This window comes from Electrophorus electricus, chromosome 17, assembly GCF_041902795.1.
Source record: "Electrophorus electricus isolate QZ-2024a chromosome 17, ASM4190279v1, whole genome shotgun sequence".
NCBI classification, from domain to species: domain Eukaryota; kingdom Metazoa; phylum Chordata; class Actinopteri; order Gymnotiformes; family Gymnotidae; genus Electrophorus; species Electrophorus electricus.
In genome coordinates, this window is record NC_137513.1 from 2,732,109 (window position 1) to 2,755,000 (window position 22,892).

The 22,892-nt window shown below is 47.2% G+C and overlaps 1 protein-coding gene across 17 annotated transcripts; it reads left to right on the forward strand.

Moving 5' to 3' along the window:
• The first annotated feature begins 13 nt into the window (after positions 1-13).
• LOC113579610 (uncharacterized) lies at positions 14-22,355 on the forward strand. 17 transcript variants are annotated; one of them, XM_081700261.1, is made up of 30 exons: positions 14-118; positions 3,631-3,792; positions 3,991-4,214; positions 4,380-4,415; positions 4,505-4,666; positions 5,988-6,179; positions 7,465-7,585; positions 7,668-7,793; positions 7,884-8,049; positions 8,138-8,300; positions 8,395-8,583; positions 8,873-9,047; positions 10,352-10,485; positions 10,984-11,288; positions 14,901-15,058; positions 15,218-15,445; positions 15,619-15,954; positions 16,332-16,706; positions 17,037-17,446; positions 17,600-17,722; positions 17,852-17,999; positions 18,097-18,227; positions 18,565-18,690; positions 18,912-19,098; positions 19,186-19,260; positions 19,375-19,479; positions 19,861-19,998; positions 20,108-20,259; positions 20,423-20,509; positions 21,117-22,353. In XM_081700261.1, the coding sequence occupies exons 2-30, from the start codon at positions 3,669-3,671 to the stop codon at positions 21,555-21,557; spliced, it is 5,337 nt and encodes a 1,778-aa protein (XP_081556387.1). In that variant the 5' UTR covers positions 14-118; positions 3,631-3,668; the 3' UTR covers positions 21,558-22,353. The 17 variants fall into 17 exon arrangements, with proteins under 17 accessions (XP_081556387.1, XP_081556399.1, XP_081556386.1 ...); XM_081700273.1 differs by lacking the exon at positions 14-118 and having other exon boundaries at positions 1,615-3,792; positions 21,117-21,263; positions 21,354-22,355; XM_081700260.1 differs by lacking the exon at positions 14-118 and adding an exon at positions 1,615-3,518 and having other exon boundaries at positions 21,117-22,352.
• Positions 22,356-22,892: the final 537 nt, after the last annotated feature.

The following is a 22,892-nucleotide window of genomic DNA, read 5'->3' on the forward strand; positions in this document are numbered from 1 at the left end:
ACGGCGGCCCCTCTGATTGGCCGATCTGCTTCAGAGCCGAGGTGTTTTCAACAGCTCTTCTTCAGAGTAATTCCTTTGATGTCGCTTCAAGGTTGAGATTGACGCAATGTGGAGGCAGGTGAGGTCAAAGCTGATTGTATTCTCATCATCACCCTAGTACAGTGACTCAGACAAATTTGTTTAAATCTGAATATCTTATATTTTTGAGTTATCAAGAGCCAATAATAATTAAAGGCCTCCTACCACACCTGTTCACCACATAAAATTGACGAGTGTTTGGGTATATGTGGAAAATTCAGAAACAAGTATAAATTAATTAAAAAAGAAAACTGTTTCAATTACTTTAATCAGATTGTGTCCCAACTGGCTATGCAGAGATCATTAGCCTGCCACACATACACACACACACACACACACACACACACACACACACACACAAAGGGAGTGCATTCTCTATAATCTACTGCTGTCCTCCCTATAGTTGGTACTCCACTTGAAGGTGCCCTTGGATGTCTCGTCTGTGTCTGCTTGGAGGTAATTAGTTAGCAGCAAAGCCAACAGCAGAGAGTACAGAGGCTTCGTGTAAAATCTGTGGAGAAAACCTTCCTATGCATGGACCTGCAGGAGAAGCAGGATAACTAGTCACACATCTCACAGAGATTCAACACGACAGCCACTTTCCCCTACGGGCCACCTTAAGATGAACAGAACGTTTAGTAGAAAAACAAGCCAAAATCAATGGTTTTGTTTTGTATTTGTTGTTTATTCCTAATCTAGCAAAGCACATGCTAAGTGAGGATAATGAGGAACAAATCAGGGGAGCGACTGAGGCATTTGTCTTACTTTGATCATTGATTATTTACTGAGGGCAAACACTGGGAACATGCCAGTGTTTTTATTACGGGTCCTGCTTGTCCTTGAAGCTTCGGAAATCTGCACACTGTCAAACGTCCAGCACAACAAGCCAACCTCTGATGTGTGACGTTATATAACACCTGAAAGTTTTGTTAAAGAGAAAGTATGGCTTGCTTTGTAGTGTTCCAGATGGTAACTGTCTCCATAATTTGCTGGGTAAGTCATCTCACGGGTTAAAGAGTGAGTGAGAGTGAGCTATGTCTCTCTGGGACTGTCCTCCAAGGCCTCTGGAGACAAACAGAGACAGTTATGAAACACGTAATACATCGCAACATGCCTTGCAAAATGTAACATATAAGGAACCAAGAGACATCACACACCCCAGAAAAAGAAGCAATGAATCATAAAAAGTACAGGAATAAAAAAAAAATCACATTTTTCATCTGCAGAAAGTAAATAATAAACAGGTTAGTCCTCCATCAGTTGACCACCAACTGTTGTATCATATATTCAATCAATTCAGTCTATTCAATGTTAAACAAAAAATAATATTTTGAATTCATGAAATCACCATATCCAAAACACATGTTTATGCGATCCTTTCTCTGTGCTGTGTTTGCCTACAGAGGACTAAGAATAAATAACAGTTCCATGAGCTGCTTGCATCACTTTATATTGGGTCTTTGTAACCTTGGTACAAATAAATATTCTGCCAGAATGTGTCAGTGCTTTGTTGCAGGGTTTGAACTGGACTGCTTGTCCCAACTCTGCTTCCCTGACTCTGCATTGCTTTGTAAATGATTAATGTGAATAGCATTAGCTGCTGACAGAGGTACAGGGATCGGTGAACCCGAAACAGAAGTGTGTCAAGGGGGATTCGGATAAGTCTCGGTGCAAATGCTTTTTAAACGTATAATTATATATGCTATATAATTATAAAAACGTTTGTGGTACGCAGTTGTATCTCGTCCTCGCATAAATGTGCATTCTCTTAACAAAATCAAAATATTAAAAAATAGAAGTTTTTACTCTTAAAAATAAATAATGGAAAGGACTCAAAACAAACATTGGCATTCCTGTAAGTAGAGCTGAAGTGTAAACATTTAGCAGGGCCCATCTCAATATCGGCGTCTGTACGCATACAGGCCTCCGTTTTCAAAGTGCTACGGCGAGAGGATTAAGCTTAGGCACCTCTGAAATATTTATGGAGGTGCCAGTCAGTACCTCGGTCATTTAGCGTGGAACTGTTATCCGAGCCACATCATTAACCGCATCTGAGGGTTTGGGTACATCTCAGAGTCCATGAGCACTGGAGAGAAAATGTAGGCTCAAAAAAGTTGGTCCACCAGAATGATGAAGCACTTTGGGGTAAATCAAAGTTGGTCGATAAGAGTGATGAAGCACTTTTGGTGAAATAAACATTGGTCCATCAGAGTGATGCAGCATTTTCATTGTCATCAACAGAGTGAAAGACTTCAGGTATAGGAAATCAATCGATTAGGATAGCCCTTTTCCAAACCTCTGACAAGACCAAAATATTTGCTCCACATAAGAGAATATTATGAATGCAGTGTCTAATCTGTTTTATCAAAGGTTCCTAAATGAATGTTGTTTACCCAACATTTACAAGCCAAGAATATTTCCATGAATGCAATATGCATACTGTTTACAATATCGATATCACTGATGTAACTAGATCAGGGTACAGCAGGTGCAGCAGGAAGAGAGGAAGATTCTTTCAAAATGTAAGGAGTTTGTGTGACACCGAAAGCTTTACAAACGTTTTGTACATCGTGAATATGTACAGCCATTCAATACCAGGTCAGATGGAATCTGATCAGGACACTAGATTATTGAAGTTTTAACAGTTATTGGACATTTTTGCACAGGGAAAAAAAAAAAAAAGGTTTTAAAAACAAAGGTAGGGTTTATTGCTTTGACCCAAAGCTTAGTGTGAGGTGTACTGTGCAGTTGCGACTAACAGTCATCTCAGTTTAAGGGGCCTTGTCTAACATTATACATTTAAAAGTCTAACATTTATACATTTATGCCATTCACTGTTAATATTCTTTCAAATAATTTAGATTTAAAAGTATCCAAAAGGCTGGCCCATGTAATCCTGTAATAAAATCGCCAGAGAGCACGAATTTAATTAACGAAGATGACAATAATGTCCCGTCCATCAAGTGCATTGTATTTTACTGGAGTTCTCCAAACAGGTCTTGTGCTTCCATTTCTTGGTGTTGGGGACAGAAATGGGGCACATAACATGCTGTTCCCTACAACTGCGCCAGCAGGAAAAGAGAAGCTGTGGGTTTGTGTTCTCTAGCATTCCTTTACTGAGGATAGGCACTGCTGCATCCGAGAGACTCACCTTTAACCCAGAAAGCACATCAGCTCTGTAAATAACCAGGCTGGACTGAACTACCTGACGCAGGGGAAAGGGAGACTCATTTGGAGAGGACATAAAGCTCATAGGCTTTCCGGCTCCATTCCGAATTAGTTTGAAATGAACCCAGTATTGTTGTGCAGTTCAAGGCCACAAGATTCGCAAATCTCCAAAACTTCACATGAAAACGTCTCGGTACTTCTGCTGAATCCAGACTGAGAGACGGGTAAAGCACAGCTCAAATCAGCGTGTCACCAAGCCCCAAGAGAAACCGGTAACATGACCTGCCAGGGTCTCTCTGCCCACGGGCATGTGCGACACCTTACCCCTACCGCATTCATGAATCTTTCAGCATGCTGGGGAAAGTGCTTCCTATTTCCCCCCAGACCGCCACGGTGGGAGGACGACACAGCGCTCCGAGACGATGCGGGAGGCCGCGAGCAAGACATGGGCCGCTCTGCTCTGGTGGTTGCTCGTCCCGGGACCGAGGAACACCGTGGGGCTGAACGCGACACGGGGACACCCGGGCCAGTTCTTTTGCCGGCCAGGTACGGTGCACGGTGTCTGGCTGCTGGGCACAGGAACTCGAGACGGCGGCCTTCGTATCGGGCTTTCCGCACCTCCCGCTGCCGTGCCCGTCGTCTTTGGAACCGATTTTGCGTGATGCAGGTGCTGTTTCCTCAAGGCAGTGGTCAAGTTGTGAAATGATGAGGAGTAGGTGGTTGTGTTTCATGCCTTGTTCAAAGGTTACTACTGTCCAGAGGGCGGGAAAACTGCTGTGCCATGTCCCCGTGGAACGTTTGGACCAAGTTCCTGGGCCACAGACACACGCGACTGCATCAGCTGCCCTCCATATCACTACGCCCCCAGAGAAGGACTGGCTGCCTGCCTGCCTTGCGGGCCCAGAGCACAGCAGCCTCTTCCTGGCCAAGACAAATGCGTGTGTCTGAGAGAAGGCCAGGTCTTCCAGGTGAGCACATGCACCTATGCGTGTTCGAATCTACACTTGTGCCTGTGCAAGTTTGAGAGGTTTGCGCGCACAAACGACAGTACCGACCGGAGCAGATCTGTGGTCGGGCGCTTGTGTGGCGACCTGGACGAGGTTGGGTTACTTGCTCTGTCTCTGACCCACTAGGCTCTGAGGCCTCCTCTGCTCAGAGCCCAGTCACAGGTGAAGGGTCCTACATGATTCGCTATCACTCCAGCCTGTACAGCAGGGTGAGCTGACGGACGTGTGCGGCCCATGTTCCCTAAACGCAGGCCAGCGATGGGCAGTGCCACTGTGCCCTTGGGTACCGTGCAACGCAGATGGAAGACGGATGCCAGCTGAAGGTGTACGAGCTCTGCAAGGATGGAAGCGTGCGGGACCAGCGCGGCGAGTGTCTCAGCAGCGGGCAGTGGGAGCGGCTCTGCTCTCTCCAGGTCAGTGCAGGACGCCGAGAACAGCCCTGCGAGGGAACACTCCCTGTCGCGCGCACACACGCACCCTGTCACACGCGCGGCCACTCCCAGCTCGGCACGGCACCACGCACAGGCTGTTTTCCTGGCACATAGCACGTGAACCTCTGTGTTTGAGCTCAGTGTAGCTGTATTACACAGATCCTACTCAAAACACAGTACCTGGACCAGTAGCAGTAAACATCAGCTGCAATGTATTACTCATAGTCCTGTGGAGGAGATTTGATGGCAAAATAATCACATGAAGCAACTGATCTAATTCACTATTGCTTGTCTATTATAGTGATATTAGTTTATTTTGCATTGCATAAGTCTGTGGAAATACTACTGTCTGGTTGCCTGCCAGTCACCTTTATTGCAATCCAACTGTGTCACACTGAATCTGACATCAGTACCTGCTATGGGTCACAATGTTATCTTAAAAATAACATTTGTAATGGCGGAAGAGAGTGAGTGAGACATGAGGCCAAGTAAAGATTCTCCTGAGTAATCCTCCATAACAAAGAAACAAACGAGCACAGCAGCGTGCTCGCTAATAAGCGACAGGAAAAACCAAAACAAGCACAGTGACAGAAAAGGTTTGTGGTGCGGCACCACAGATGAGTAACACACACCACTAGAGGAGAAAACCTGAGGGCTTTAAATACGGCAGGGAACAAACAAGACACAGGTGATTGTGTTTAGTAATCAGGTGATTGGGAGCAGGGCGTGTGTGCGCACGTACCCCATAACACTGTTGATACAACTTTTTGAATTTTTTAATATTGTTGCTTGTGTTTCATGCCCCAAATCATTAATGTTTTAATTTAAATTATTTTTATATTGACTAAAATATTTGTATAACTTTGAGAAGGTACCAATCTTGATTTCTTCTTCTGGTCCAAAATAAAGTTTTTTCTTTTACAAATATAAGAATTTTTTTAAACTGCATAGTTTTTTTAAATCACTGTCATTTGATGAAGTTCTTACCAATTCAGCTTTCCATTCCTAAATCATTACTTGTTGTTAGAAGGCTTACACCTTGGTACAATGATTATTGACAGAGAGGTCAAAGGTTAAGGACATTGATGAGCTTTCTTTGTTGGATGTTTATTTCAGTCATTTTTGCTTATAGATTTTCTTATTGATCTTTTTTTCTGCTAGTTCCTTCTGCTGCGAACTTAGCTGACCCGAAAGAGTCAGCGATCCCTGAACCAAACGTAGTCGCTCCACGACTCTTCCATGAACACTGCTGCGTATGCATGCCCAGGGCCTTCACCGAGGCCTTCTCGCTCCTCTTCCTCAGGTGTGCGCCTCGCCGGAGCGGTACGAGGGCTACGATGCGTCCCTGGGGCTGTGTGTGTGCACGGACCCAGCCTGGCATGAGCCCACGAGGAGTGAGTGTGTGGGTGGGTGCAGGGACAGATCCACTCCGCCTCTGCTGCTGGTCTGCAGTGCTCCTGAACTCCATCTGCTGTACACAGCCTCAAACTCACAGGTGTAGCCGAGTGACTCCAAACTCACACCTCCAAACGTCTTAGTCTGCCACTAAGAACGTAGCATATTTCCTTTTTAAACAAAAAGCCATGTAACATACTTACTAAGCAGTATATTATATAACACAGAAGCAAAACATTTTGAGCTGTTTATTCATATGAAATTGAACTATCTGAATATCCTGTTCACAAACCATTTATGTTATTTGATTAGTTTGTTAAATTGTTGTAATTCCAGGTTTTTCCTTTTAAATGGCAACGGGTCCTCATCTAATGCACAGCGCCCTCTATGGTACACATTAGGATGCCATGTTTGTGGGTAAAAATTAAAGAGTAATTTTTATTTTATTTTTTAAAATAAATATTTACTTTTTCAGGAAATATTTTAGATCATATCACCTTTAAGGAATAACTACAAAAGAGAAATAACTACAAAAGCTAAACTAAAAATCATGAGCAAACTTTAATAAAATGCATATCTTAAATATTCACTAACTTGATCACTTTAAAAAATGGTATTAAAAACATAGAAAAACATTTTACAGATGTCTGAAGCATTTACCACAGGCAACATTGTGCAAATGTGAACTAGCCGACAGACTGTTCAAGCATATTTCAAGTCTTTACTAGTAATATCAAATCAAATAAATATAATTCATAAACAGAATAAACATATGATGATTTTAAATAGGATATATGCCTAAATACAAATTTTTTAAAAATGTATGTCAGGACATTATTAGCTTCCATGTTAATTCCAAAATTGCACCAAAGTAATTTCATACATTTTTGTCATCTTATTATATTTATATATTTTGAATATATCAAGTGAAACAATTGTAAAATAACAACAACAAAAAAAGACAAAAAACCATTGTAAATTAACAACAAGAACAACAACAGGGATTCAAAGTGGGCCACAAACACTTATATGTAAAAGGTAAATAGGGTGTGTTACTCAGTTACTGTTCTAGCCTCAGAAAGTTATCACCCAGAGGAGCTTAGCCAAGCAGCCCAAAGCTGAACTATACTCCTGTTTGGAATACAAAAAAAATCCCAGCATCAGATCCTTCCGTTCTCTCGGGGGTGAGATCGGATTTTTGGAAGTGTGTTCACTTGAAAGACATAGCAGAGAATCTTAACTGAGCTAGAAGCTAGACTGAATATTATAATCTGAGTATTTAATATGGGATGCAGTGAGTGTCCTGTGGCACGTTTTTATCAGCTCAAAGCAAACACGGCTAGAGTTCTGCTCTGACCTATTTGAGGGAAGGTATGTTTCTGAAGCAGGTGCTTGCGTCCGGAAGTGTGCTGTTATCTGTTCTTAAACGCTGGGACTCCGAGGGTAGGCTGAGGTGTGATGGGCATCTTGGCTTCTCCAGGCCTGTGTATGTGGTGCAGACTGATGGTGAGTGACAGGGTCAGCAGCACTATACAGGGAGACTTCACGACCCATTCATCAACCTTTGACCCTGCTTGCCATGCCACAGAGACAGGCTTTTTTGGCCTCCTCCATACCGTCCCAACAGACGTACAGATGTTGGTTTTGGATAGCAGCCAAGAGGCCCACAGCACGGCAGAAGCCCCCAGGACACATGGCATGGCTGAGTTCAGAGGTAGCTAACTCATCAGCCTGCCATATCCGATTTAGATTGCACATGGACAACCCAAACGGGTGGTTTCAAGGTTCAACTTTTATTTACTAGGAAACCATACCCACATGGACATGAACTCTCATTGGTCCAGTGGCTCAGCATCAAGGGGAGCTATGAATGGGGGAGTTGCTGGGGTGATGAACCCGACGGCATGCTTGTGTCTGGACGACATCCTCCTTTTCACCGTGACAACGCAGCACTATCCTCAGTATGACACGTGAGTAAGCCAACGCAAAATCGTTCTGTATCGTTTGGCCATTGACGCTGTCAGTGACTGACCTGAGTGTTTACACCATTCTCCGCAGAGAGAACTTACTCAACACCAATGCAGCTTTCGACTGGGGACCCTTCAGGCTGTTAGCGCAAGAGTTAACAATGGCACCACCTGCACAGTCCCTGTTTTCCATTAGCTTCAGTGAGCCTGGGGTGTATGCCCTCAGACTGAGCAGCAATCATCACAAGCACATGGTATCATCCCTCTCCGGTCTACTCTGAACCACACTAAACTGTTGCCAGTGTATACTCACCAAAATATGTAAGCTAAAGGGTCCATCTCTTCCAGTATGTGAAGGTCTTACCTGCTGGAGGAGAGTGCTATGACCCCGGCCCATTCTTCCCCACGCACCCACGTCACATGACTCGCATGGGCATCGCTCGCCAGCGCCACCTCTCGCTGCATCCTGATTGGCTGGTCATCGGAGGACTCTTAGCAGGAGCTGCAGCTCTTCTCTGTCTTTGTATTGTGTTGTTGGTCAGTTTGGTGCTAATTATTCACAAACTGTACACAAACACTGTAACAGAGTGTCTAGAGCAGAGGTATTCAAATCAGAAACTGTACACAAACACTGTAACAGTATCTAGAACAGAGGTATTCAAATCACAAACCGTACACAAACACTGTAACAGAGTGTCTAGAGCAGAGGTATTCAAATCACAAACCGTACACAAACACTGTAACAGATTATGTAGAGCAGAGGTATTCAAATCACAAACTGTACACAAACACTGTAACAGAATTGACACCTGTCTTTGACACACAGGTCTTGTTCAAGGAGCGTGGCTGGCCTGAGAAACGTCCCGCCCAGGCCAGATACCGCATTCTGCAGCTCAAATACAACATGGACGACTACTCGTCAAAGGGCTCCAGGGTGATACTGCTGAAAAAGGCCCACCGAAGCCTGCAGGCAGGGCTGACAGAGGAGTCAGGGCAGAGAGGTAACGCAGGCAGCACAGGGGCACTCACCTGTAGACAGACAGGACGGGAGCACTCACCTGTAGACAGACAGGATGGGAGCACTCACCTATAGACAGACAGGACAGGAGAACTCACCTGTAGACAGACAGGATGGGAGCACTCACCTATAGACAGACAGGACAGGAGAACTCACCTGTAGACAGACAGGATGGGAGCACTCACCTGTAGACAGACAGGATGGGAGCACTCACCTGTAGACAGACAGGATGGGAGCACTCACCTGTAGACAGACAGGATGGGAGCACTCACCTGTAGACAGACAGGACAGGAGAAGTCACCTATAGACAGACAGGATGGGAGCACTCACCTGTAGAAAGACAGGATGGGAGCACTCACCTGTAGACAGACAGGATGGGAGCACTCACCTATAGACAGACAGGATGGGAGCACTCACCTGTAGACAGACAGGATGGGAGCACTCACTTGTAGACAGACAGGATGGGAGCACTCACCTATAGACAGACAGGACAGGAGAACTCACCTGTAGACAGACAGGATGGGAGCACTCACCTGTAGACAGACAGGATGGGAGCACTCACCTGTAGACAGACAGGATGGGAGCACTCACCTGTAGACAGACAGGACAGGAGAAGTCACCTATAGACAGACAGGATGGGAGCACTCACCTGTAGAAAGACAGGATGGGAGCACTCACCTATAGACAGACAGGACAGGAGAACTCACCTGTAGACAGACAGGATGGGAGCACTCACCTGTAGACAGACAGGATGGGAGCACTCACCTGTAGACAGACAGGATGGGAGCACTCACCTGTAGACAGACAGGACAGGAGAAGTCACCTATAGACAGACAGGATGGGAGCACTCACCGTTAGAAAGACAGGATGGGAGCACTCACCTGTAGACAGACAGGATGGGAGCACTCACCTGTAGACAGACAGGATGGGAGCACTCACCTATAGACAGACAGGATGGGAGCACTCACCTGTAGACAGACAGGATGGGAGCACTCACCTGTAGACAGACAGGGCAGGAGCACTCACCAAATGGCCATATTATGGAGTGGGATTTACTGGGCTGTCTCCATCAGAGTTTCCCTTTCCTGTCCTTGAGTGGCTCTGCCAGCGATGTTTTAGTATTGCCACTGCTTTTACACTTTTATCCCATGCTTATAAAAAGCTTGTTAATAAACTAATGTGCTGAGTCAGCCATGCCTGGACATTACAGGACAGGCATGTGCTATTCTACAGCACAGTATTAGCTGCATCTGCATGTCTCACCGAGTGTGTCCAATTTGTGTCCAGCTGTCATGCCAGATGAGTTTTGGGACTATGAGGAACAGGTGGACCTGGAGGCTTTCAGTTCCAGCACCTTCTATGACATTCTGCTCAAGCACAGCGTGTCTGTTACTGCATGTCTTGGGCAATTAAGAGGAGAGGTAATCCTAACCCTAGCTAAGAGGAGAGGTAATCCTAACCCTATTTTAGAGTAAAGGTAATCCTAACCCTAGCTAAGAGGAGAGGTAATCCTAACCCTATTTTATAGTAAAGGTAATCCTAACCCTAGCTAAGAGGAGAGGTAATCCTAACCCTATTTTAGAGTAAAGGTAATCCTAACCCTAGCTAAGAGGAGAGGTAATCCCAACCCTATTTTATAGTAAAGGTAATCCTAACCCTAGCTCAGAGAGAGGGTAATCCCAACCCTGTTTTAGAGGAGAGGTAATCCTGTGTTTTTGTAACCAGTAATCCAAACACATTATAATTTATTGAATGAAGTTTTGGAGATGTGCTCATCTAGTCTCAGCGATGATTAATCAACTCTCCTGTTTAAGCCCTCTCGATGCTCCCCGAGGCCGGAGTTTAAACTGTAAAACGATGTATGAACACAGCATTATTTTGTCAGAACGTCCTACTGAACCACTGTCCTGTGTCAGTAGGTGAAGCAGCTCTACCAGAGTGTGATATCTAAGGTGCAGGAGCTCCGCCCTGCCTTTGGGGTGGCGACAGGGAGCAAGATGGAAGATCTGGAGAGGCGGGTGGAGCGGGAGACGACACGGAGGAAGACCCTGGGCTTGCAGCTCACCCAGCTGCTGGACAGCCAGCTGCAGATGTTGCGCACCGAGCTGCAGCATCAGCGCGCCATGCACGCGGCCTTCTCGGCAGCCCTGGGGGAGTGTGTGCGGCTGCTGCCCCTACTGGATGACAGCCAGGCCCACCTCTGTGACACACGCATCCAGCAGCCGTATGTTTGACTTACATATACTACACGTATGTTGGGGAAACGTGAAATACTGACAAAAATGCAAGAAAGCTGTGGTTGGGAAATTCTGACATGCATGACACTGAAAACAGTAAAAACGATTGGATATTTTATATTATGAACTTTATTACTTTTTTAAAAATAAAAATGCACTCCATATTTGACGTCTACAAAACATTCTAAAAAAGTTGAAGCAAGTTTACCACTTTGTTACATTACCTTTGCTTTTAACAACACTTAATAATCATTTTGGGCAGTGAAGACACCAACTGATCCAGATTTGAATCTTCAGACTGAAGTCTTCAGATGCACCATTGCGCAGGGTCATTACTCTTTAGCGCGCTGCATGCTTTCAGTGGGAGACCCGTTTGGACCACAGACGGGCCATTCCGGCAGCCCCACAAGCCTCCCAAAACGTGCATATATCTGTCAGCATTAACGGAGCCTTCACAGATATCCAAACTTACCCCTGCCGAGGGCTCTAACACACAGCCATGCTTTTGAATGCGATGACTTTTGGACTTTACATCAGTAACAATCTGGATGGTCCTTTTCTTCTTTGGCCCGAAGAACATAATGTCCATAATTTCCATAACTGATCTAAAAGGTGGACCCGTCCGATTTTGGTGATATTAGGCAGCACAGAGTGTAAGACACCTGAAATCCTTGCAGTCACTCATTGAGGAATGTTGTTTTTAAGATGCTGATGAGTTGTGGCATCAGTGTGGCAAGTGTTAAACCTCTTAAAGGACTAGACCTTGCCAGGTGCTGCTTTTATAACCAAGCATGTCTGTATCACATGTTTAAGTTTTTTTTAACACAATTTTTCAACTGACAGACCCTGAGACTCAAGACCCTATCTCTTCTTTTTTTAGAATATGTTGCAGGGATCATTTTCAGATTAAGTGCACTTTAACAGAAAATAAAATGTTTTTCTACAGATTTATTTTAAATACAGGTCAAACCAAATTTACAAGTCACTACTTTCTGTTTTTATTTGGATCGTTTTACACATACAGTCCAACTTTTACGGAGTAGGGTTGCATATACAGGTAGAGGCATTTATAATGATCTTTAAAAAATCTTAAAACAATATATGACCTGTTGTAGCTTGGAAAGTAGGTGGAGGGTGTTTTCCCTTCAATATGAGGAATTTCAAGCAAAAAAGGGAGCCGTTCCTTTAATTTCCTGGGTCTATCCCAAAAGAGAAGAAGAAGAGGAGGAGAAGAGAGGAGAAGAGAGGAGTAGAAGAAGAGAGGAGAAGAGAGGAGGAGAAGAGAGGAGGAGAAGAGAGGAGCAGAAGAAGAGAGGAGAAGAAGAGAGGAGAAGAGAGGAGGAGAAGAGAGGCGAGGGAATGAAAGGAGAGATGGGGGATGAGAGGAGAGAAGAAGAGTCATATTTCACTTGACTTTAATCTAAATAAACTTTTAATTTGTGATACATAAACCAACAGAACCCATATAACAGAGTATTTATTGAGCAATGGTGTTTTTTGTGAGGTTTTGTTTTGGTGTTTTTTTTAAAGAAAAGGTAACGTTCCTTTTTCATACGTGATCTTACACATATCACTCAGCAAGTCAGTCTCTTCTTGCTAACACTACATAGGTAGTATATAACATTAGGTATTTGGAAATACCTCTGGGTGAAACGCAGACATGTAGATGAGAGGAATAAACACAATAAGATTATTGACAGAAAGGGGTTCTGCCTGCCAGAGATCTTGGAGGCGGAGCCAATATATGTGTTATTCATTGAGCTGATCAAGTTCATTGTCACCTGAAACTGATTAGCCACTGTTTATAAGTCTGTTTCCTTTAGGGGTTTGCTGAGTTGCTGCTGCGTGAAGATGTGACCTCATGCAGGGTAGTCTGTGTGTCTGGAAAGGTTTTTTTTTGTTTTTTAATTTTATTTAAATAAATCTTTAGTAATGTGTGTGTGTGTGTATATATAAACCAAGACAGATGTGAGGTTGTGAATGAAAGAGTGTGTGAAAACTCACAGTGGTCAAGGAGAAAAACATTTGTGTCAGTGTATGTATGTAAGAGGTGACTGGATGCAATAAAAGGACAGAAAGCTAAGTGAAAAATGTACTTCAATAGTTCTCAGTGAAGGGCGGACGTTTGGATGCTTAAAGGTTTGGTGTTTCTTTTCTGTTTTTTTGTTTATCTATTTTTAATATTTCATTTAAGTTGGGCTTCTCAGCTATTGATTCTTGTAGTCAAGTGCGAGCTTTATTTTGGTGCTGCCTTACTGCTGTTAAATCCTTACATGTGAGGATCATCGTGTCTCAGAAGGGAATTTGAGTGTTATTTAAATGTTAATTGGAAGTATGTACCACTTTTTGCCTGCGTTTTGTGTTCATTTTATGAAAAGCGCTCTTTCCAATGTATACTTTGTAGGTATAGAATTAACCTAAAGGGTCAAACAACTTTTGCCACGGCAAGACTCCTCAAGCGCCCCTGTACAGATCCACACTACCGTTAACCAGAAGTAGGCACCGTTCACAACACCAGCAGAGTGTTTCTCTGTCCTCTGGCCCCTTAACCTCCCCAAAAGGAAACTTAATGTCCTTCGTTTCTTTCTTACGACACATTAACTTCCTGCTGGAACTCAAATTAACTTTCCTTAATATTTGGACTGCCTCCAACTCCAACCTCTCAGCCCTCTGTAGGAGAAGCCATGGCCCATCAGAGCAGATCTCAGGTTTTTCCTGATGTCCGCGTTGGTTCTACCTGAACGGCTCGGTTTGTCTGGACGCAACGTGTGCTGTGGACTATGCTAGCCTGGGAACTGAGACGAACAAAACTGGAGCGTTTATTGCCGCATATTGCCGCAGGTGTCGTAAGCGTTTCAGACCTAAAGGCCTTAGGAGCTCAGGCTTCTGCCTGGCTTGTGACACTTTGGGATGGTCACTAGGGCATGTAGGCACAGCCACACAAAGCTTTCTTTCTTTGTTCTTATCATTCTACCTTGGGGGGGGAATTCAGGGTCAGCAGCCCTCTTCAAATGTAATTGTGCTTCTGTAAATATTTGAAGAATTGTTTAGCTGGGAGAAGGAACTTTGACCTTGAGTGCTTCATAGACACGAGTGCACTCTCTGTGCAGCAGCTGCCAAAGGTCTGAATGATACTACACATGGAATATGTGAAACATCAGCAAGAAATCTGTCTCCAGCCTCTCAATGTTAAGAAGACTTTCATAGGCCTTTTTCATTCCATCAGTGAAATTTGAGCTAGATCTTTTGGGATCTATAAAGGTGTTTTGGAATTGCTGTTGCGTCTGTCTGTAGAGTAGAAGGTTGTTGAGATGGTTAACAGCTGTCATCACCAAATCTGCCACGGAGTTGAAGTGTTTAATTGTGCATTTAATTCAATGATCAGCTTAAGTAATGTAACAGCCACCCAGGTATAGAGACACAGGCAATAACACCTCTTAAGAGTTCTGAAAATCTCTGTCTCTGAAGACAGAGGCCTGTGTAAAGGTTTAGCTTCTCCTCCCATCTTCAGTGCCTCTTCCTCCACCCTTAAGGTTTTCTCTGTGATGACGCCTCTGTATCTGTGAGGAAAACATAAATTCATGTTTTCCACCGTACAGCATTAAGGACCGCGTGGTGGTGCTGGCAGAGCAGATGGCTGACCTGGTGTCCGCCGAGGCCCAGAGGCAGGGGGCCTGGGCCCTGCTCAAGAGGGGCCTGGGGGCACGCCTGCTGTGCCCTGTGTCCGGAACGCCCCTCTCCAGGGATGACCTCATCGGTGAGCGCCCAGACTGAGCGTACTGGGTCTGGCTAATTAAGGGCTCCACCTAGTGGTGGTTGAATGTAACGTGTTTTACAAGCTAGTCAAAAGCACTGCCTCGCCTCTCTAAAAGCTGGTGATCATGCAGTGAAGTAAGAGACGTTTTTCTCTTTACAGCCCCTGATGGCACAGTTCGGGCATGTGAGGCCGTGCACACGGACCCCTGCACGGGCCTTGCAGTGCCCGACTCCAATGCCCACATGCTTCTGGCTAGCGGGCACAGCATGCCCGTGCCCCCGGACTTCTTCCTGCAGCCTCGGACCGGACGGGTGCTGCCCGTGGCTGGGAACGTGGGCTTTGACCCTACCAGCTCCACCCTCGTCTACACAGCTGACGCCTGCGTGGGTGAGACCGGGCTCTTTCACCAACGCACCCAGACCTCCACTACAGCACAATGAAGTGAAATCATGGTTCACGCAGTCTGATGTGTGTGTATATGATATGGGAGAAGTGGAGGGTGGAGTTACTTCTGTGTCTTCGTGTCTCCTGTGCCTCCGATCATTCCCTTCTGCTCTCAGACGAGCTGGGAAAGTGGGAGTCTCCTCTGCTGCCCTACGTCCCGTACCCCCAGTCCCACAGTGCCCAGATCCCAGGGCTGTCCAAGCTGAGGGGTCTCCGTGCGGGCCAGAGGCTGGTCTTTGGGGGGCCCATGTGTGACTACGACACTGGCGTGCTGGTCCCCATCCTGGCAGTGACCATCCACCCCCAGACAGGCATGGTCTACCCATTGGGTGGGGTTCATGTGTGCCCAGTGTCACGACTGCAATTGCCCATCCAGATCGGCTGCCCCATGCTTGACTCACGCACCGGCAGCATGGTGCTCATCACAGGGGTCACCCTGGACCCCCAATCTGGTCAGCACACATATTTTTTTTTATTTATTCCATGCTTATAGAACGATTACATATGTAAGATTAAAAATATAATTCACTGTAAGTGTTCAACTTTCAAAAATGAGCAGTATTAATCACATTAATGACATTTCTAGAAAAAAAAAGCAATTGCTTTTGTGACAGTTATTGTTTTTTAATGAAATTTTAAAATTTAAAGCTGCCAGTGCCAAGAACACTCTTTGCCACATAAGGCACTGCCACCAGACTCTGAGCTATTTATCCAACCTTAAACTCAGTTAAGTTAGCCAGCGAAAGCATCACGATGCACTGACATTCCTCTCATTCCTTGATTCATGCGGTGGATCCGAACCCCTCTGGGCGGATGTTCCGCGCGGCAGGGGCGGTGTTGCCCGTCGGGGGTCTCCTGCTGGGGGACACCTTCATCGAGCCCCTGAGTGGGAGGCAGGCACGCGTGGGTGGGAGCAGTCTGCGTGGGGGGAAGGTGGTCCCCCACGCCGGGGGCTTCCAGGCGCTGCTGGACTGCCAGGCCCTGGGGGCGCGGATGCGGCTGGCGGAGCAGGTATGGCGGTACTGCACGGGGCGGAACCCCGAGACGCTGGAGGGGTGCAGCTGGGAGAGCAGGTCAAGGGAGGCCACTTTGGAGATGGAGCAAGCGTGGAGGGCCAGCCAGTGCTCCACGCTGCACCTGCTCAGCCGGCTGGAGGCCCAGCGGGAGTGGGCGTGGAGGGTGGCGCAGGATGGAGGCAGCGTAGGTAGGTGGAGCGGCGTACGAGCCAACAGAGGTCCCATTTGAGCAGGCGTGAAACTACATAGCCGTCTAGACTTCATAGTCTTCTGTTCAATGCTCCTGGCTTGTTGGCTATCGTGATGAATAACGTTATGAGTCTCATGTCATAATAAATGTTCAGATGGATGACAACAGAATGTTTACTTATTGCATTTCTTTTTGCAGAAGACATGCTCTAGGACTATATTGTAGACATCTGCTGGTAATTTTACTGAATTAACCACATCATTAATTTGACAGCATGAATGTGTGTGTGTGTGTGTGTGTGTCTGTGTGTGTGTGGACGCTGTTGCAGGGGAGCTGAAGCTGCCCTGCTCTGAGCTGAGCCTGCCTGCTCTACCAGGGCTGGAGTATCCGGACCCTGGAGGCTCCGGCATTTCGGTCCCTGTTCTCGGAGCCCAGTTGGACTGGGTCTCGGGCTGCCTCGTGCCCCTCGCTGGGACCATGGAGGACCCAGACGGGAAAGGTCAGCCGTGGTCTGACTCTGTTTGTCCCCCAAAGGGAACAGCAGGATCTGCTTCATTACTGGGGGCTTGCTGTCTCCCAGGGCTAGTTCCCATACGCTTGGGTGCACAGACGGTGGACCCGGTGACGGCGGTGCTGGTTTCTGTGGTGGGGGCGCGGCTGGACGTGTGGAAGAGGACCGTGGTTCCTGTCACTACATCACAGTGCGTCACTCTGGGAGAATCTCCAGACTGTGTGTTGGTAAGCAGGTCTGGCTAAACACGTAAAGGATTTAGGCTCCTATTTGTTTTGCTGTATATGTTTTAAGTGTCTATGTGTCTGTGTGTCTGTGTGCGTGCATGTGTGTGTGCGCGTGTGTGTGTATGCGCGTGCCTGCGTAATTGTCTGATGCAGGAGGAGGCTCTGCAGGAGGAGTGCAGCGTGCGACGGCAGTTCTGGAGAGACCAGGGTGAGAGGGAGGAGGAGCTGCTTGGGGATTTGGACCGGGCCCTCATAAGCTGCTTGCGCATGGACCATGTGAGGCCGCCACTGGAATGGACAGACGGCACTACGGGCCTTCCTTAGTGTACCATTCTTACAGATGTCCGTCAGTGTGGTAGGGTAACTTGTCTTACTGGTGTGTGTGTGTGTGTGTGTGTGTGACAGCTTGTGTGGACGGACATGGAGAGGCAGCTGAAGGAAGCCGTGACAGAGATACAGGAGGCAGCGCACACTGAGGCCCACAGGAGAAGCTTTCAGAGCTCAGAGCTTTCCCTTCTCCTGTCTACCCATGTCCTGCTCACTCTTACCAGAGGTGAAGGGCTACCACAGTCCAAGACCTGGGCCTGCTGCTCCAGACAGGCCGCGCAGGGAGTGACTGGCCTCCCGTGTGTCTGTGTGTGTGTGTGTAGGAGATGAGGAAGAGTGGGAGAACCAGAAACGCTGGCACGCTGAGCTCACTGCGATGCTGAACAGAGTGAGTGTGTCTATGGCACAGTGGCAGTGGAAGCAGGATCAACCAACACCTCTGGGAGAAGAACCGGTTAGCCTCAGCACACTCGCACTCTTCAGGAGTGTGCTCAAACACACTCGCGTTCAGACCTCAGCCCCACCGAGTTCTGACTCATCTCATTCTGTAACAACAATAATTCCGGAAAACCACCCAGATAAATCCACAAATAGCACAACCAAGCTGTTTATTCCCTGCTACCCCGAATCCTCAACAACACGGTTTAGTCGCGAAGAAAATCAGCTCACTGTCCAATAATTCGATCTGCTGCCTATAACACGTCGAGCTGGATGGACTCTGGACATGTTAGCAGGAGAAGTGCAGGTGTGCAGATGGTCTTTGAGTTGTGTGGATGGTGTGCCTTCTGCAGGATGTGAGTGGCAGCCAGAGGGCACTGTGGGAACTGGTCCGGCAGAGCCTTTCGGACCTGGATGCAGGCCTCGCCTCCGTTCGCTGTGCTCGCGACCTCAGCCAGCTCAGTGCTGACACCGCTCAGGTAACACGAGCCCGCACTGTGGAACACAGCACTCATGAAGGCTGCTCTCCGCTGGATTACAGCCAAATGAACACTTAGTTTCAGGGCCATAGAACTTAGAAGGTTTCGCATATCATCAGTGCTGCCGCTTCACACGGGAGAATTCTAATAGTATGGTTTTTATTTATTTAATAATGCTCCAAAAGCACATTTTTTTAAGTGCGCCCTTCATCTCTCTGTAGGCTGTGCTGTCAGGCTCGTCCTGGTACAGAGACTACGGCTTGGCGCAGCCCCATGGGAGGAGCCTGTGGAAAGAAATGGCCCTGACTCAGCGCAGAGTCCTTCCACGGCTGGAGCGTCTGGTTCAACTCCTGGAGGACGCCAGGCTCCAGGGTGTGTTGGCTGGATCCCAGCGCCTCCCGTGCTCGGGTACAGTGCCCTCAATCGCTCGCTCAGTGCAGAGAGGGACGTAGGCGTGTCTCATGGATTTACCCAACTTTTCCGCCTCTTCCGCAGACCCGTCTGTGCAGAGGTTGCTTGAGCGGGACACCCGCTCTGGAACGTCGGCTGCCTCTGGCCCAGCGGCTAAAGGTATTTATATGTTGACTAGGCTAAAGTCAGAACAGTATGCAGGTATGAACCTTCTCCTTCATGTTTTCTTTGTGTGGTGTTGCATTACAACCACTGAATTTTCTTGTTGCGCAGCAGTGAAGGATTCAGCCATGAGTGAGCAGACTGGTTTAAAGTTACCATCATCTAGCCTGTCCCCTGCAGAGAGAGGACCGGCCGGAAACCTGACACACGGCCAGGGTAAGACGTGCTTCAGACTTCCACATCACTAGCCACGATTTTGTCTGTCCGTACAGAAGGCTGGGAAGATGAAGAGGGCTTGTTTTCCATGCATGTTGCTGGGTCCAGACTTGCAGGTCAGATCATTTGTAGTTCTGTGAAATGACCTGTGCTCGTAGGAGAGCAGATCTGGCTTGAATAATTGAAGTGGATTAAATTCTGCCTGATCCTGTTGTGTCACATCATGCAAACACAAGGGGGCAGTAATCGCCAACTTCATGCAGAAGTTCAAGTTTGAAATGATTTAGCAAATTAACAGGACCGGATCAAAAGTAATTATGGTCTTAGTCACTATAAAACAACTAGAATTAATTCTGGCGTTCATCATTTGCCTTTGTTTAGACTGTCACCACGGCGACGCAGGCGGAGACTGGGCCGGGCTACTGGAGCTCTCCCCAGTCTTCCAACTTATCAAAGGGGTGGAGCAGCAGCTACGAGACCACGCCCAGAACGCAGGTCTCCTGGACGGCATGCCCCCAGGTCACTCACCGGGCTCACACGCGCTGTGGCTCACAAACTGCCGCGGCGGTTATACGAGCTTTTGTGCAGTTTGCGTGTTGAGCCCCCGGATCACAGATTCACTCTGCAGGCTCAGGGCGGCCGTTTATGGACTTTTTGGACGCGCAGTGGGAGTGTGAGGGACCCTTGGTGCAGGTCACCCCGGGCGCTCTAACCCCACGTGAGCTCCACAACTACCAGCACGGACGGCTTCTGCTCCAGCTGCTCCACGCACGCAAAGTGGTCTGGATCTCTTGTTCTTACGCACCCACCCACAAACACACATAAAACCTCATACTGCTTTATTAAGTCTTTTTGAGATTATATCTTGTGCCCGCTAAGCAGCGAAGTAACAGAACTGTGGCTGTGTGGAAGGTGCAGATTAGGTGTGGTTTGTTTTCTACAGGCACCAGCCATGACGCTGCTCCTTGCATCGAGTCTTCCAGCAAATGACTACTACTGCAACGCCTTCCGCAATTCCTTTTATTATCAGGTGCCTACAGAAGGAGTGAACATTTGGTGATGGAGTGTGTAACACTGAAAAAAAACCTCCAAACCAAAAAAAACTGTTTTGGTTTCTGTGGCTGGTTTTATTTAACACAAATCTTTTTGTAATTGTGGTTTGGCTGCTGCTCTGTCTCACAGTAGGGTGGATATGGCAGCAAGACCAGAGCTTTAGTGTGGCGTGCTGTTGTAGTGGGGCCCCCTCACTGAGTGTAGCTGGGCCCCCTCACAGACTGTATCAGGTACCAATCAGACCTGCTACCAGCACCTCACACCGTGCTGCTGGGTGCTGAATGAAAGCGAACACTTGCTCGTCACAAATGTTTGCGCGGAGCACTGGTTTCTATTATTAATATTATTAGTTGCATTTATTTAGCACCTTTCTCAACCATCACTGGACACAGTCACACACACAGGTCACATTAATACAGGATCATTTAGAGTATCCAATCAACATAACCGCCATGTTTTGGACTGTGGGAGACAACCGGAGACCCTGGTGGAAACTTGCACAGACACAGGGAGAACATGGAAACTCCACCCAGATAGGGTCTCGAACCCGCCGTTGTGTTTCTAAGCATTGACTGTGCCCGCAGGAGACAGAGAGCAGCTTGTACGTGCGGCGTCAGAGGCTGCAGAACGTGGGCGGCCTCTCCCTGCTCCTTCTGCACTGTGCCGCCCACGTCTCTGCCGGCCAGCTGGGCCTCGACTCTGCTCCCACCTTCCGGAGGGCCTTCTTCAAGGTACGCCGCCGGCGTGCGTGTGGCCGGGACCGGCTCGGCAGCCTCGAGAGCTTCTGCGTTTCTCCTCCCTCTGCTCTTACTGTGCTCCAGGTGTTACAAGTGGCTCTCGGTGAGCTGTTACTGGAGCCCACCACGCTGGAGGGGGGAGCGCATGCCACGGACCCGGCTCCCGACGACCTTGTGTTGGAGAGCATGCCGAAACCCTGCCGTGAGATCCTGCCCGAGGCTGTGAGCACGGGCTGCAGCCCGACCCCCGAGTCTGCTAGAAACGCCGGCACACGGCCACAAAGCTAAAACGCTAAGCTCTCACTTGCAGATAGACTGAGGGCAGAAAGTTGGGCTGATGATCTGTCTTCTTCCTGACAGGAGGTCCTGCAGAGACAGATTGATGGGTGGGGCAGTCTGACGCATGACGGGGGTCTGTAGGCGGGTCCCGGCACCACCCGGCCGCCATTTAAACCCAACCCACACCGCCCGGCTACGGCTCCAGACTGAAGCGACAGAGCACTCACGAAAAACGAGGACGTTTACCATTCCAGAAATGACACGGTCATCGACCTCAACAAAGCTGTACTCTATCACTCACTGGGAGACAGATCGTGGTGTCAACAGTGGATGACTTCCTTTTGGATGTGGCATATTTTACCCACTACTGAGAGTGGCATGTAGAATTTGTAAACAGTTTAAATCTAAGGCAGAACATTAAAGTGAACTGACTGCCACAGTTTGTACTTTATCTGCAAGCACATGTAAAGGAAACATGAACAATGTAATGCAGAACACGTATTAGTGCTGGATTAAAAACTATGGAAACATTATAAATTCCCATTGTAGTGAGGTTTTTGAAAATATATGCTTTCTTATATGAAAGCAGTGGTTTATTTCTGTACTAAATAACTGCAGTTTGTATACATTCAGACAGGGTGAGTAGAAAAATTCAGGAAATATTTCAGAACAAAAGCTTTATTAGACATCTTTGTACATAATGTTTTTGAGGGCAAGTTTGACTATTCTATACCCCAGTGGTGTTTAAATCCCAGACATCGAGGTATAAGGCTTTACAAAATCCAGAATTGGATTTGGGGTGCAGATTTTAAAATCCCTGGAATACTCCCTCCTGGGTGTTACTCAGAGAACGGCCTGCAGAGACTCTAAAGCTCTGGGCTGTGGAAAGGTGGAAAGCCTTAGACAATGAAGCTTCAGTTCTCTGCAAATACTGACCTGTTGAATCTGCAGGCGAAGGGTTCTCTGCACAAGCGGTCTGTTCACCTTATCTGTACTGCGATAAACGTGTCAAAAAATCTGCCATCATAGATCATTTCTGCATTATTATAGACATAACTGGCACTTTGCTTGGCTATATGAGTAAAATTCATAATTCTGAGGCTTATGTTTCTCCAAGGGGAAGGTTTCTATAGTGGAGCAAACTGTATAGCAGACGGTATTGCGAAATGTTTAACAAATATTTGAGGGATAAATCCCCATGTTCTTTTAGATCCAGAATGGCCAATGAGAGTGGCCCGCACTGAATGGCCCGCACTGCCGGGGATGTTTGGATGAGGCAGGTCCTGTCAGCGTTAATATGCACAACGGTACGGTTTAGGGTTGCCAAAGCCTCCAGTCCTTTAC

Bases quoted from the DNA above. Each gene is read 5' to 3' on its own strand.
- LOC113579610 (XM_081700261.1), top strand. From the start codon at position 3,669: ATGCGGGAGGCCGCGAGCAAGACATGGGCCGCTCTGCTCTGGTGGTTG. The intron at 8,584-8,872 runs GTCAGTTTGGTG...TTTGACACACAG, and splicing joins GTCTTTGTATTGTGTTGTTG to GTCTTGTTCAAGGAGCGTGG. The intron at 11,289-14,900 runs GTATGTTTGACT...TCCACCGTACAG, and splicing joins GACACACGCATCCAGCAGCC to CATTAAGGACCGCGTGGTGG.